This window comes from Stegastes partitus, unplaced genomic scaffold (genome assembly GCF_000690725.1).
Source record: "Stegastes partitus isolate 25-593 unplaced genomic scaffold, Stegastes_partitus-1.0.2 Scaffold718, whole genome shotgun sequence".
NCBI classification, from domain to species: Eukaryota; Metazoa; Chordata; class Actinopteri; family Pomacentridae; genus Stegastes; species Stegastes partitus.
Window position 1 is genome coordinate 286725 of NW_007578449.1, and position 15837 is coordinate 302561.

General features: G+C 40.1%; 2 protein-coding genes across 5 annotated transcripts in view; one reads left to right on the top strand and one right to left on the bottom strand.

Annotated features, from left to right (window-relative positions):
• Positions 1-3888, bottom strand: part of ssbp1 (single-stranded DNA binding protein 1) — an 8820-nt gene extending 4932 nt beyond the window's left edge. Inside the window, exons 1-4 of one of the 2 annotated variants that reach the window (XM_008291114.1) lie at positions 3829-3888; positions 2529-2621; positions 1773-1830; positions 711-851 (exon numbers count right to left, since the gene is read on the bottom strand). In XM_008291114.1, the coding sequence (XP_008289336.1) occupies positions 711-851; positions 1773-1830; positions 2529-2552 (223 nt within the window). In that variant the 5' untranslated portion in view covers positions 2553-2621; positions 3829-3888. The other variant, XM_008291113.1, reaches the window with a different exon arrangement.
• A 2478-nt stretch (positions 3889-6366) lies between these two features.
• The window catches only part of LOC103364103 (laminin subunit beta-1-like), a 38767-nt gene continuing 29296 nt past the window's right edge, over positions 6367-15837 (top strand). Inside the window, exons 1-3 of one of the 3 annotated variants that reach the window (XM_008291115.1) lie at positions 6367-6469; positions 6890-7080; positions 12132-12267. In XM_008291115.1, the coding sequence (XP_008289337.1) occupies positions 6436-6469; positions 6890-7080; positions 12132-12267 (361 nt within the window). In that variant the 5' untranslated portion in view covers positions 6367-6435. The remainder of the gene's footprint in view (positions 6470-6889; positions 7081-12131; positions 12268-15837) is intronic. The other 2 variants (XM_008291116.1, XM_008291118.1) reach the window with 2 other exon arrangements.

Below are 15837 nucleotides of genomic sequence, written 5' to 3' on the forward strand. Positions count from 1 at the left end.
GATGTTTATTTCCCCTTTCATCTGAAAACTGTGCACCTTCAAATGACAACTCTTCATGAACTTAATCAGCTCTGTGACAGCTTCCAGGTTCACATAAACCAGTGTCCTTTTTATTTTTGTATTTAGCCGATGAACAAGAGTTAAGACAAATAAAACACTGAAAATGAGCCTTTCAGTCACTCACAAGCATCACACAGCCCCTGTAATATATCACCGACACTGAAATGCCAAAGAGAACTATGAGCTGCTGTCCAACCTTGAAGTGCAAACAGGCTGTTTCATTTAGAAACTGTCCTTCAGCAAACGCATAATGTGACCAGCGTTTGGCAAGAATAACAAGAGGGAATATCAATACTTGCAGATGGTGTAACTTCACCCAGACAAACGTGTTGTGGAATTACCGCTGATGGATTAGCATAAAATAGCCTTAAAATAAAACCTCTGTTGAACTATTTCTACAGTCACAACAAGTTGCCACTGATCAAGGCCCTTAACCCCGGCTGCTCCAGGGGCGCTGTCGTGTAGCTGACTCTCTAGCTGCAGCTTCCTGACAAGCTGGGAGAAGGCAAAATTTCTCCTTGTGGGATCAAATAATGGTGTCTAATGCCAAACAAGCAGAGAAGATCACATTCTGTGATCTTACACAATAGAACTGAGAAGTTTAGGATTTAAAATGAATGAAAAAACAGTTTCCTACTAAGACATCTCACCTGGTGAGCTCATCTCTCCCTCTCCAGAGCGCCACATCTCATTGGTCGCTAATGAGAAGATGGTAACGGGGTTTCGACCTTCCACTTGTCTCATCACCGGGTCCTGACCAACCCGACCCAACAGCTGAACGCGGTTTATGGCTGGAAAAGCAAAGAGCATTGGCGGTGAGGTTAGATCAATTTTATATGTCGTCTCTTAGGCATAAAATGTAACATGTCCCACAATAAAATGCTATAAAAGGTCTACACCAGTCTAGTATATTCTGGTTGTGTATTTGTAATGATTTTCAAACCAAATAATATAAACTGAAATGTACTGATAAATGAGTAGACTGTGGTGATATTTCAAGTAGATTGTTGTTTTCAGTTAATATCACACAAGTCTATGAGGTTATAATCAGTCAATTAGCCGGTTTAAATGGTAGAGAGTGCTCACTGTGCTGCTTGGTATCATTATATGCATCACACTAAACATGGACACACAAGAAACAAAAATAAGAGAGTTGTCTGACATCAGGAGAGCAGTATTTACCAAATAAGACTATCGCAGCTCATCCCAAACAGAATAGAGCAAATGGTTTACAATACAGAGCAGGTCTCCGTGATCAAGGAGTCGAATCCTTTTTAAATGTAAGTGGGCCAAATGGATAAAGACTGCACATTCTAATGAGAAACAGAAAAATCCCAGAAATTTGCTTAAAATGTTCTGACAGAGTAGAATTCTACGTCTGCTGTGAAACACGGAGAAGGCCAGGTTGTGTTATTAGGCTGCTTTGCTGCTCTGAATCTGTGGAGGACACAGTGAAAATCAGAGGTTTATCAAGGTATACTTAAGTGAAACATACAGCCCAACGTCTACCTCAGGTCACAAGAGGTCGTGGCTCCTCCAATGGGTTAAAGACCCAAAACTTACACAGATCCAAAAGCACCAAAATGTAAATGAGAAGGAAACGCTGGACCTGAAGTCCTGATCTAAATCCAGTCGAATATCTATTGAAATAGCTGACACTTATAAAACCAGCCAGAACTGGAGCAACTGAAGAAGATAAAAACTTCACTTACATCTTTCCAGGATGAGGCTGGCATCAGTGCTCCTGTATCTCACCACCTGCCTGATGATCTGTGGATGAATGAGAGACCAGGCACAGAAACTTTTAATATGTACCTTCCTGCATATGCCTGCATGGAATGTTCAGCAAAGACCTATTTACTGAGGAAAATTACACCTTTAAATATTTCCAATCAGATGATGCCTTGGAAGCCTTGTTGGACTAGTCAGCATGGTCTCAAGGTGGAATCAGATCAAGCCTTTGGTCTTGTTAACAGGCAGGTCCTTCAAAGGGCTAATGCGATGTTGGACCATCCAGTCCATGAAGAGTTTAAGCTATTGTCTTCAGGACGTAATTTCAATGCACCTATTTTCGAACTACAAGTCTCCGTGTGTGTTTAATCTATGGTGTTATTGATATGCTTTATGCAAACTAACACTCTGGCTCCGTCTTTGCTTTATCTTGGCTCATGTGTACTCTCTTGTGGCACAATGAAGATAATTTTGAACCCCAATGTTTTTATCTCCTCTCACTGACTTTTCTAACTGGTGAGTGATCTAAAAAGAACACATGAGGGTAAATATGTTCTTGCACAGTCTTTTAATTTATGGCTACAAAACTCTTTTAGCATTATGAGGACAAACGACTATAGAAACAGTCTTTTCTGTGTGATATTATAACACTGCCTTCATCTGCTGTAAATCCAACATTGACAAGTAACTAAAGCAAGAGTAGAAATCTGATCCAGTAAGCCCTGCGTCATCCTCACCTGTGCTGAGGCACTTCTCAACATCTTTTCTGTGCTCCACAGACAACTCCGAGTGAAGACAAACACAGCAGCTGAGGACTTAACCAGACTGACCTGAACAACACAACAAGACAATAAAAAATACACCATTATTGAACAGGACTGTGTGGAATATGAAGATATTAAACTTTGTAAAGAAAAAAAGTACATATTAACATCACGTTTATTAAAACTAGGCTTCACAGTAGGTCTGAATGATTTTAAATGCATTTTTTCTCCTGACAGAATATTGTAATTCTGTACATATCCTGTGTAACAGTTTTAAAACACATGATAGAGCATTACCACATAAGACTACACAATCCAAAGTGTGACAGTCACACATGAAGCACGACACAGATTTATAGAATCATTGACAAGGCCTGAGTGATTTGAGTAAAACATCCATCTGTTGTTTTTGACTGGCACGAAGACTGAAATTTGAGCTTCAGGTTAACATTCAGGGCGTAATAAATGTAAAACTACAATATTTCTATCACTAATAGCTACAGGTTTTTATTTCCTTGGTGATTTGCTAACTGCATTGACTCATTTGGAACAATTCATCCCTAATGTATACATGTCAAAACATTCTCTCACATTTGATAACACAGTTCAACAGTACAGTGAAGCAGTTTTTAACCTGAACCACTGCTCTCAATAATAAACACACATTAAAGTATGATTTATGGCAGGTCCTTTGTGTTAGACTGTGTTAGCTTTAGCTGTGTGCACCTGTTTATCTGGTAGCTGAGTGTAAAACAGCACTAAAGCTATAATGGTTAAAATATATATATATAAAAATGAAAACAGGCAACACACAATAAGACCCTGTAAGAGGCTCACAAAACATTTTCGTAGAACAAACGCTGTATTTTGAAGGCCGTCCCACTGTGTTCCACTAGAATGATCTATTTGATGGTAAATGATGGTTTTTGTTTTAAGGTGAATTATGGCGAAGTTACAACAGGATGAGTGAACCTGACAGACGAAGCAGCAACAAACTGACCGTTTTCTGAACGGACTCTGGTGAGATTACAGAAGAAGAATCCTGTCAGCATGGACTCAAAGTCAGAGCTCCGGTTAAAGGCAGCAGCTCTGAGGCTTCAGGAGTCTCCCGCCACTGGACAGACACGAAATAACTCCTCAAAACGATCGTTTCTCTGGAAGGATTCTGGTTTAAAGACTGAAGCAGCTGGACGGCAGCTGGACAGCAACGAGTCCGTAGGAACAGAGTCCAAATGTAGCACCGAGAGGAGACAGGAGGCTCATGAAAACTTACCAGGTGCACCACTTCAGAACGGACTTCTGTAACCTCACGCTGATTCCGGTCCGTCTCTAACACAAGTCCGATGTGCTACGGCAGGACATTAAAGGTTCCGCTTCAAGATAAATACAATTTCTTTATGAATTAAGTTAAAAGCATATAAATCGTGAGGAAGCATTATTCCTACTACTGAAGGTAAATACTAAAAACATTATTTTTTGAAAACGTTCATAATATTTGAAAATCTAGTTTAAAACTATCATTAATAGTTTTACTCTTCTATATTTTGGTGACCATTTCTATATGGATGCATTTAAGTGTCAGCTTTAATCAGTTTGCAAAATCAGGTTATTATTCCAAAATATTAATTAACTACTAAATAACAACATGTTAAATTAAACTACTCTGCAGTGTTTTAAATAGATGGAATGATTCCACTTTTAACAGCAGCTCAAACTGCAATTTAATTCAGTTGTATTCCATATGGTTTTAAGCATGAATATCATATTAACAGCACCACAAAACCATCAAGGTTGGTGTAAATACTACTACTAACAACAATAACAATAATAAACTCTGAACTCTCTGCCCTCCCTTCCCCCCTTACCCCCTGCATACACAAATTCTGGTCATTAAAAACTAAACTGGACTCAAGCAGCACAAGGACTGCCTGACACGAAGCCACTTTACAGCATAATAAGCTATGTCTACTGCACTGTTTACTGCACATTTGTCTATTATATGTTTAGATTGTATATTCTTTAGCCTATTGTATGTTTAAATTGAACATTTTGCAGCTGATTATATGTTTATCTGAAACATTTTTGAGAATGTATATTTTTTCAACTGTGTCTTTAAAATGAGGGTTCAAGAGAAGCTCAATTTCAGTTCTCTGTATGTGTACACGTGTAGCAGAATTGAGAATAAAGTAACTTTGACTTGACTTGGAATAATATCAACAACAAAGAGGTGATTAAATTAAAAAGAAAAACTACTAAACAGAATAAGAAAATGAAAAGGTTGATAACAAAAGAGAATGGACACAAAAAAAAAGGATAAAAAACATTAAATGTGTGTTTTGTGTGTGTGCTCAGCTTGTGACATACAGTCACATGTGCAGTTCTGTGCTGTGTGTCCCTCTCTGGTGTTTTCCTTTGCATTTAGTTCTGTGAATTCTGGGACTAACAAGTCCAACTATTCAGTGTTTCTGTCTTCTTCCATTGTGTCTGTAGCATTTTAAGAGGAACTGCAACACCGTATCTACCTCATTCATTTTACAGTGAGTGTCGTCCTTTCTCTGTGTCCTGACTGTGATCACTGAGTCTGTATTTGGTCAGGATCCGTCTCTGCTTTGTGTCTCTAAAAGTAAAGAGAAATTCTGCCTATTTATATTCATGGTTTATGAGCAGACAACAGTGACGTTTGTGCTGAACTTTGGCTTCAATCCTCCAGTGTTCCAGATAAGCATATTTTCTTACTGTAATAATATTATTTGCTCTGATTAATGGTTGGAGAGCAGAGCTGGTCTGAGGTGAATCAGTGTTGGTTGTTATCTGATCAGTAAGTCTCAGAACCAGCTGACAGAAGGGACTGTTTGGGGAAGTTCTGCTCTTGGTTTTGTAGCGTCTAAAATGTCAGTGAGTCTTGGGGGCTTGACTTGACATGTAATAAAAATGTAACCACAATAGTCAGCAGATAACAGTCCTTTTTGGTCCTGCATGCTGGGTACGGTTTGATGTTTTTCTGTGAATGTTTAAAATGGATCTGCAAGAAGTTCTATGGGATATTTGTCCCATCTAGTGTAGTCCTTCTGACTGAGTGGACCCCAAACTTCACTACCATTGAGGATGATTGGTCTAATTACACCGTCACAGCTTTAGGTCAAAATTCAAATTCATATGTCTGTTTTGTAAAAAAGCTTTAAAGTGCATAAAAATACTTGTTTTTGTTTTTGTTTCAGTTCATTCCCTGCCAGACCAAGGCTTCCTGGCACACTGATTCTGATGCTCATAACATAATTACAGTCTAGATGGGGGGTTTCCTGATTTGAACTGATATTTGGTTTCTTGAGATCTGGGTTTCTTTTGGCAGATCATTTCATTTTAGAATTGTTAGGGTTGACTCTTAGGGCCCAAGCCCAGGACTTTCAATCCAATATTATAACACATATTATCCTGAAATGAGACATGAGAGCTTTTGCTTCTTAAAGAGATTTTTTTTTTTTTTTTAAGAGTGTGACTGTAATTTTACACAACTGAATATTTTTGGCAATGACTGAAGCAAAATGTCTGTCAAATCTTCTTCTGCCACTGAAAATTTAACCGATGTGTCTGGAAATATACACAAATGCATTAAACGACACAATAAAAGCAGCAAACACAACATTCTTGTGCAGAAACCTGTCTGATGAGAAAGCTGTGTCCAGTCCTGCCAGCAGAGGGTGCGCTTGTTCTCCACAACTCCGTGTGGCGCGCTGCTGACAGCGGGGTGGAGTTGGTTGGTGGGATGCGAACTTTCTACAAGACAACTCCCTCTGGCTCACTGACTTTTACACTTCACACACTCAGCTGTAGGAGGAACCATCAACATCTTGGACGAGCTGTCAATGCGCCGCTCTCGGAGATGTCGCTCATAATACACATTTTGACCACTTTGGGTGAGTTGAAGTTTTCATTTTGTTTGTCTAAATATCTGCTGAAGTGCTACTCGGGGCTCGCTGGGAGGAATTTTATCCTGCAGAATGCTTCCCCAGCAGCAAACACATGTAATGAGAGCCATATGCAAACTATTATTCACAGTTTTTCCACAAAACAGAAGTGAGTCTGTTCCAAAAGGCTGCAGCAGTAAAGCTACATAAAACTCTCCATGTGCCAGTTTCCCACAGCTGTACAGTTCACCCTCATTTAAAGAGGGATTTCATGTGATTCTGATTTAAATAAATTGGCCACAAGCTGCTCTGCTACTGTCCTTTTTGAATTGAAACCAAAGAGATCATGCGTCATGCGTAATGGCTGCTTAAACTTCCAAGCTTTCCCGTGTTTGCAGTGAAGGTTTTTTTTTGTCATGTCACTGACAGCAGCTCTCCTCCCTGCAGCCCTGTGGAGTCCTGTCAGGGCTCTGGTGCCAGAGTTTTCAGATGTTTGCACAGAGGGCAGCTGTTATCCGGCCACAGGTGACCTGTTGATCGGCCGAGCGCACAAACTCGGCGCCTCCTCCACCTGCGGCCTGTACGAGCCGGAGCGCTTCTGCATTGTTGGACATCTGGAGGTAAGAATTAAGCTGCTGCTGGTAACCCGAGATAGAAAAGAAAAAAACAACTGTGTGAGATTGTGATAAAGCAGCTTCCATTGGGTGAACTCTGGAAGTTTTCCAGAACAGCAGGTATTTGGAAATCTTGAGGCCTGTGGTGCAGTTTTGAAATCTTGATGATATTTCAGTGTTCTGCAGCTCCACTCATCACATTTCATTGCTTTTATTCTCTATTTGTGCATGGTGCTGGCATGGAATGTGGGAGCATAAAATTGTCATAAGGAATGACTTAGTTATGGTGAAGAAAAGGCTCATGTTGGACTCTAATGAAGGTGATTATGGAGACTTGAGTGCTGCCAAGAGCAGAGGGAACTCTAGCGAATGCTTGATAAAAAGTTTGGCTATGGTTTTGTTGCTAATTTTAAAGCATACAGGCTGAGAAAGGCTTTTGTTGTCTGTTTTTCTGGCTGCCTGTGGGCCACAGTTTCCCCAGTGGGATGATTCAGATTCTGAAAACAAGCCGAGAGAAAATAAACGGACAGTAATGGCTGTTATTTTAACGTGGGAAAGGCTTTAGGTGGCCTGAACAACAGGTAGCAAACTGCTGACTGGGATTACATTCAAAGGAAATTATCGGAGAGAGAGGAAAAGTCAACACATAAACATAACATTGACGACTCAAGAACAGCTTCATAACACATGATGTTACACTAATAAACAGTTCAATCATCTGTGAGATCCCACAATTCATTCGTCTTACACAACCCTAAGTCTCTATATAGACTGTATGTGCTGCATGCAGTGGAGCCTGACTGATACCTGAACTTTGCCAATGCCAAAATCGATACAAAATATTTATCAACTTTTTAATCAACTTTTCAGTAAGTGTGAGAGTTATCAGCTTGCTGTGGAGACACCACTGGACTCCGCTCCACAGTGTGCTCTGCTACATGTGCTGCAGACATGTGCTGAGAGTCTTGTAAAAAACAGAGTCACTTATGTGATGATACTAATTCTAAATTGCCTGAAGCATCATTTACTGCAATCCATTCTAAAAAAATATTTTTTTTTTATATCAGACAACATAAATGTCGATACTGATAAATCTGTGAAAGGAAAGTATCAACAGACAGTCTGACTCTAATATCTACAAATCACCTCTGTACAGAGATTCCTAGAAAGTAATATTTTCTCAAGTGCCAAACTGAGGTAAACCCAACAAGGTAATTCAAGCAACCTGTTCCCATCACTTCATAAGATACTTGGTTGCAAGATAAAAAAGTCTGACTTACTGATTTAGATGAATAGTTTAGGTTGCAAACATTATTTCGATGAGTTGTGTTGACATAGTACTGTTTGTAACTGTGTTACCAACTCAATAATGTGTGTTGTTTCAACTCAGATTTCTGCATTAGTTGATTTACAACTAAATTCAAGTTGAGGTAACTCAATGAAATTGACTCAATACCCAAATTCTTCTTCACTTTGAGTTCAGCATTCAAATATGGTTAGAACAAACATACCGTTGATTGTAGAGGAAAAGCTGATTTCACTGGATTCATGTAGTGTGGTGGTTGAACAAAGTTTTATTAGAAGTTGTCGTAACTTAAAAGTGATGAACACAGACTTTTGTTGTTTTTAGTTGAGCCCAAACATGATCTTTTAGAGTTTACTTTATCTATAAGTCCATCCATTTTATGTCTCTGTAGTAGTTCCAGTTACCTCTATGACATTTTTTAACAGTTGTAGTCACATATGACTTTACAAATTAAGATCATTCACAACAAATATGTATCTGCTTAAAAGAATTTCTTTATCATAGTTTGAAGAACCAAACAGGGAATAAAGTAACTGCCCAACTCCCCACTGGAGTTTTAAAAATCCTTAATAATGACCCAAACAAATGCACTTTTATACAAACATCTTTATCACAACAACTTTATTTAAAACAAATTGGATTAAATAAATTAGATTAAAACTTCCTGTAATTTCTTGGAGATGCTCATCACTTTGTGCAGAAAAGTCTCTGCAGAGGATTAAAAAAAAAAAGTGGGTCAGTTCTGCTTTGGATCCAAATTTCATTAAAGTGTAATGAAATGTAGCAGCTACGTCGGCCTTGAAGATGACATTTTTATGACCGTGACTTATCGCTCACGAATTCTTGCAGGGGTCAGTCGATGTCTGCGCAGGAATGAAGCCTCGTTACATGTACGCGAGTCCATCGAGCAGCTTGATTTCTGCAAATATAAAAGAGATAAAGCCGAAAGCTTTTCAGATGACACTGTATCTGCGTGCGTGTGTGGGAGCATGCACATGTACAGTGTCTGCTCGCTGTCTTGTCGAGTGGGAGTTCAGACATTCCCATCCACAATAAAAGCACTGTGCGCCTCACAATCCCGGCCCTGTGCGCATGAGGGCCGGGGGCGAGGTAGGGGATATTCTCTCCTTATCAAACACCCTTTAGCCGGTTCTGTGTGTGAATGGTGTTTTTATGAAAGACACACTGTGGGGGCTTTCTGAGCTTTTTAGGATGAGCACAGTCCTCAAGTATGAGCTTGCGGATGAGGGAGAGGGAGGACGTCCGACTAAAGCAGTAGAGTTTTGATTCTGTTTCCACTAAACCCTGCTAAGTGGAGCCAATCGTCCGTTTCAACACAGACATAGTTGGCCCGTGGCTCGGCGAAACTGGGAAACTTGTCTTGTTTATTCCCATGCTGCAATATTGTGACGTTTAAGAGTGTGTGTGAGTCATAATTTAGGTCGCGTACATGCCAAACCATCTGGCGTTCAGATTCCCGGGGGCAGCGACTGCATTGTTAAACAGAACAGACACACCAGCAACATGATATAAACTATGCATCATTAATTTGACGTCGTCCATTCCAACCCATTCGGCTGTAAACTCAACTGGCTAAAAGTATGTGGACACCTCAAACTTTCACCCACATGTGTCTCGTTCCAAAACAACAGGCCTCCGCTCACTGTGGCTGCAAGAAAATATTCCCATTGAGCCAGAACAGCATTTAGATCAGAAGAATCAGTGAGAAATACTTTACAGTGTGTGAAGAGATTTGTGATGAGTGTTTTGGCAGTTGGCCGCCAATATACTGTAGAATGAAACCATGTAGTCTAGCCAACAACAACACCATAGAGATAAAGTGAATGTGTTTTTAGAGAAATAGAACTGAAAATCTACCAAAAACATGATTCATGTGTCAGTCTTCCCATCAATGCAGTGAACTGAGCTCATCTGTTGTCAGTCACAACAGTAGGAGAGAAGAGTGCTCAGATTTGGTTCACAAAGTTAGACGGAGCTTAGAGGTTGTGGTTAATGATTCCAAAAAAATAAATACATCACATAATCGTGTGTCGTCAAGTGATTGCTCAAAGGGATTCTCAGAGTTTTTTGCTTTTCTCTATAATATTGTGCAGTTTTATCCTCGATATTTCAAGTTTTTAGGTAAATTAGAAACATTAATCTTATTTCGCTACTTTGTCCTCACGTCTGTTGTTTGATGTGCTGCCTTGATCAAGATGATAAAACATCACAAAGTTATCAGAATTTATAATCAAGTGTATGTCCAAGCAGACCATTAACCACGTGTTAGTAGATATAATGAAATATCTAATCATAGAAGCTAAAATATCTCTGTGGTTATTATGTAGGAGAGTGAAAAAATGCTGATAAACTGATGATAAGTCAAGGTCTTACAGGCCAGTTAGAGCTTGTGGCTCATGACACAGAGTGAAGTTCTGTGAGGCCTCTCTGCATCGCTGCACTTGGAAGGAGCCACTCTGCTGCCAACAATGTTCAAATCACAAGATTTACTAAAAACAGAGACTATAAATGGTTTGAATGCAAACAAAAGCCTGTGAGTCTGACCACACACAATGTGGTGACGCAGCTGAGCAGGTGAGAGTCAGGTGATAATCACACTTAAAGCAGACCTGTGATGCACACTGGGAAGAATTTTCTTTAAATTACTGCCTTCTGTGACAACTTTAGTTGAGATCCTATAAGTGGACTGAAGATCGTGGACTCTGCTCTTTTTTCCTCAGATGTGTCAGAGTACTTCATTGAGTGTGGCAGTTAGAGTAAAAAATAAACCACTTAAGATCAGGGAAACTTGTGATCCTTCATATCCGTGAGGACAAAGGAAATGACTGAGACAGTCCAGCTGTCCCTACATGAGGCCACGTTATGTGAAGCTGTTGATGAGGATGTTGAGTCGCTTTGAATGTTGCTGCCACAAGAAATTATGTGACAAGATTTTCTCCTTTCCTTCAGTAAAGGACGGAGCAGTGTGTCTAATGCTAAAGGAGATAAGAACGGAAGCACTGAAGCTTCTTTCCTTTGCTCTTATCATGGCTGCCACTGAGACACTTTCAGGTCCTTTCACTCTGTAGGAACTTTACTAGGCAAAGAAAGGAAAAAAGAGGCTGATCTTTTTATGGAAAAGAAACCAAAGCAAAACTCCTCCACTGTTATATTGTGCAGTTGGCTGTAGAACTAAAACAATTAGGCGGTTAATTTATTAGTGTACTGAAAGAAAATTAATTGGCAAATATGCAGTAACTAAAGACAAAGCAACTCTTTGCACATTTATTTCATGAGACAGGTGTGGAGGAGAGAACAAGCATGTAAAAAAGGTTTAAACTCCTACACACTGTTCAACATACAAAAATATGTCTATTTGTGATGCTTCGGCCTGATGAATTAATTAAACTTTTGCCTGATGAAACTCAAGCTAAAAGCTAAAAGTCTTCTTTCGGACATTTTATGAAACCAAAAATCGTGAAAATAATCAAGTTGAGTAATGTGATACTTAACTCCATTGGAAACTAAATACTAACATGGACTATATGTTATTATTATACTTACCTGAAGTATATCATCAAAAACACCTCCTTTTTATTTGAATCTACTTTATGTCCTCAAGACAGCTACAGATGTTCAGAGTCATTGTGTCATTTTTCAATCAACAGTTGTTTTAAGGTTAAAGCAAACCTGTCTGCATGGCTCGTTAACAATATGGTGAACTGACCCTTTAACACTTCCTGTCCATCAGGAGGAGACGAAATGTTTCGTGTGCGACTCCAGCGAGATGTACGACGAGGACAGCAACCACGTCAGCCACACCATCGAGAACGTGGTCACCACCTTCGCCCCGAACCGCCTCAAGACCTGGTGGCAGTCGGAGAACGGTGAGCGGAAGAGAACACACACCTGAGAAACAAACAAGAGGGGGTTTGTTCTTCCGAGGGGGTTCCTGTTCACTCCTGCTTTACAGCACAATAGCGTGTGAGCGTCCACTGAGGCTGTTCTCATGGGAACTGAGCTCAGTAATGACTAGACAGGAGATCACAGAGCCACAGTCTGCAGCCAATCAGAGCGGGCCTCGGGGGCGGGGCTTACAGGTGCACTTGGAGAACAGGTGTGCGGGTAGGAAACAGCTGTGTGTCATCACTTGAGTACATACAGGACTTTAAAATGGAAAAAAAAGGGAGCATATAATAAGACAGCAGGAGCTCCACAGTGGGAAAGTATGAAAGATTATCTCAGTTTGAGAATCTGTAATCACATGTTTCACTCTCAGTATCTGCTCACAAAGAAGCCGGGAGCATGAAACAGCTAAATGCTTCCCATGTGGGAGGATTAACAACAGTGCTTCTGAAGTTACACCATTCTGCTCCGCTGTACTCAGTTTGTGATTTATATGGTTGTGATTCAGACAGCTCCTCTAAACCATAAGCTATTATCATCTACTTCAATCACTGCTCTTTGCTTTTTTGACAGTGGATGCATAGAAGGAGACAGTTAATGTCCTTGAACATACTTGTTAAGTTCCTTTTAGATGAATACAATCACCTTATTTTCTTTACTTTTAAGTATCATAGTGTCAGATGTGATCACAGAGACGCTTTTTTTTAAAAATAGCCATAGGATTTCATTAATAACGACTATTCTTCATATCTTGTGCATCATTTAAGCACATTTTTCCAAAAATCCAGCTTTAAATGTAAATATTATGTACCTTTGATAACTTTAGGATCAGTAAAGTTTCAAGCTAGGGAGCTGCAGCAACAACAATTAGTTATTTATGAAATGTCAAAAAAATGGTGCAAAATTTTCATCAGTGTTTCCCAAAACCAAAGATGACGTCCTCAGATGTGTGTATAGATATAGTGTGTATAAAGGTTAATCACATAAAATAGATTATAACGTGAAGCAAAGCAAGCAGAGATGTATTTAGATGTCAAATAAGTGTGAATTAATTGGCATAGCAAAAAAAACAGATTTGCAAGAAGCAGTTGTACACATGAGAATAACGTGTTTCAAGGGGAGAGTTTTCTTTATCGTTTCCAGAGTTTGTGTCCCAAAAAGCCCCCATGTGTCAAAATGCGTGCCAACTTTGAAATCACTTGTTTTGCCGGATCCAGCGCTCAATTTACAACTAACAGCCCGTTTCCACTGCTGGAGGGCAGGAAGCTTACCTGTGTGTCACCACAGGAAAAAAAAAAAGCCTCCTCTCACATAAATAAACATCAGTCGAATAGATACACAGCCTGCTGCAGTCAGATGCTTCACTTGTTTGTTTAAACATACGTGTGTTTAGTTTGGGTTGCTCTGAGCCAGCAGCTATTCCAAACCGTTACATCTGACGCTCTGTGAAATGAAAACCGTGGATCTCCATCATTACATCATTAACTGGATTCCTGAAAGACATCACATTACAGCAGGTTCCCATGCAGACGAACAAGTCCTGCCTCTCTGCTCCCACATTCACGCTGCACATGCACACAGTGTTCCCGCAGACTGGTGGGAATCTGTCGGAGGTGTGAGTCATGGAGGCAGCAGCAGCCAGCAGTGCAGATGGCTCTGGAGCACCAGGAAGCTGCAGACACACAATAGCTTCACTTGGGATTTCCTAATTCCCTCACAGCACTCCTCCAGTTCCATCTTGCCTCCTAGCTTGTTTAGTTACGACTTGTTCCTCAACCCCTAATTATGTTTTAGGCGGCATTTATCTGTTTGTTTGTTTGTTTGTTTGTTTGTTTGTTATTAGCAAGATAACTCGAAAAGCTATGAACGGATTTACATGAAATTTTCAGGAAATGTTGACAATGGCACAATGAACAGATGATTACATTTTGGTGACGTTCTGGTTGTTTTGTCATAAAACAGTAAATGCTGTTAAGTGTCACAGTCCTGCAGAATGCTGTCGTTGCGCCGTTTGTTCACTAGATGGAGCTTTGACTCCATTCAGTCCTTCAGTCCTCACCGCTGTCTTCTCAGTAGTGCAGGAGTAAGCTGCAGCCAGGCAGCATTACAGGAGTGGGCTGAGCGGGGCTACTGACAGATAAGTTCATAACGACGTTGTGAAATTAACAGTGACGACTGATGCATGCTTTGTTGCGTCGGTCATGCTTTTCATTTCTGTTGCATTGCTAAAGCTATGCTAACCTAGCTTAAGTTACTCCCTGTCTGTTTGTTTTAGCAATAACATTGCTGTAGTTATGCCAACCTAGTAGAGCGTTAGCGAACAGCTTAAAAGCATAGACTGTATAAAAGATGGACGTAGCTACCGTGACGTCACCCGTTGGTTTCTGCACTGAGAAAATGAAGCCAGGGTTTTGCTACTTCCTGGTTGACATCTTGGATTTTTGGAGCCAGTGACGCAAAAATCGTCGGAGGGGGGCGGAGCCATAGGAGCAGAGATTGGTCAGATGGATTGAGAGGCGGGCCCTCTCTGCCCGCCCACATTTACCGCCTTCTGCTCGCTTCGTCTGTATCGTCGCTGCCAACTGTCAATCAAACCAGCCACGCCCCTTGCCCCGCAAAATGTTGAGGATGTTTTCAAAATTCAGTATTGATTTATTTTCAGATTGGTCACCTGATCTCTGGACTTGACTATGAAAATTAATAAGAAAAAAATCCTGAGCTGTAGGAATGCGGTATTTCATGATCTGTGATCACTTCTTTTCCAATTCAAGTCTATGGGAGCCAGGGCTTTTTGGAGCCAGCAGCTCGCGGACGTAGGTTTTTGACACTTCCAGGTTGGCTTCATTTTTCAGGGCCGGTTGCCTGATCCATCTTTTATACAGTCTATGCTTAAAGCCAGTAAGTAACTGCAGAAATAATGTAAGTGCACAAAATATTTGAGAGTACAGAACGACCGTTCATCACTCCGTCAGCTTGTTATGTTGTTAATTAAATGCTAAAAGATATGTTTTGATAGTGTTGATCAAATGAATGCAGGACTTTAACATTGGCTGGAAATCACAACATGGTGGAAATGAGTGTTTTTTCTAGTTATAAGTGTTTTATTAATGGGATTTTAAGCATTTTTAGCACTAACTAGTCGAAATGAGTTGTTACAAAATATTTACACCCATAATAGATGACTGGCACTTGATAAAAGCTGTTCATAATAATTGGAAAGATGTCCAGTTATGGTTCACAAATAACACAATAAATGTTAAATGGGATAACATTATGCTGCATAAACAGCAGTAGACCAGTGATGGTTAGTTTAAATAGGTGTTTCCATGAAGTCTGTGTTTATATGTAAGAAGATACAACTTTTATAGAGCACCTGATTTGGCTTTTATTTTATCACTGTCCCTATTATTGTGGATCACTGGATTGCTCCTGTGGGTATAAATGTGTTGCTGATTTTTCCATCCCTAGAGCAACCCACTAGGATGGCTTGTAAAGCATCGTTTGCCTCCTTGAAACCATTTTTTAAAAGTTGTGTAACAGCTCCAGATGGT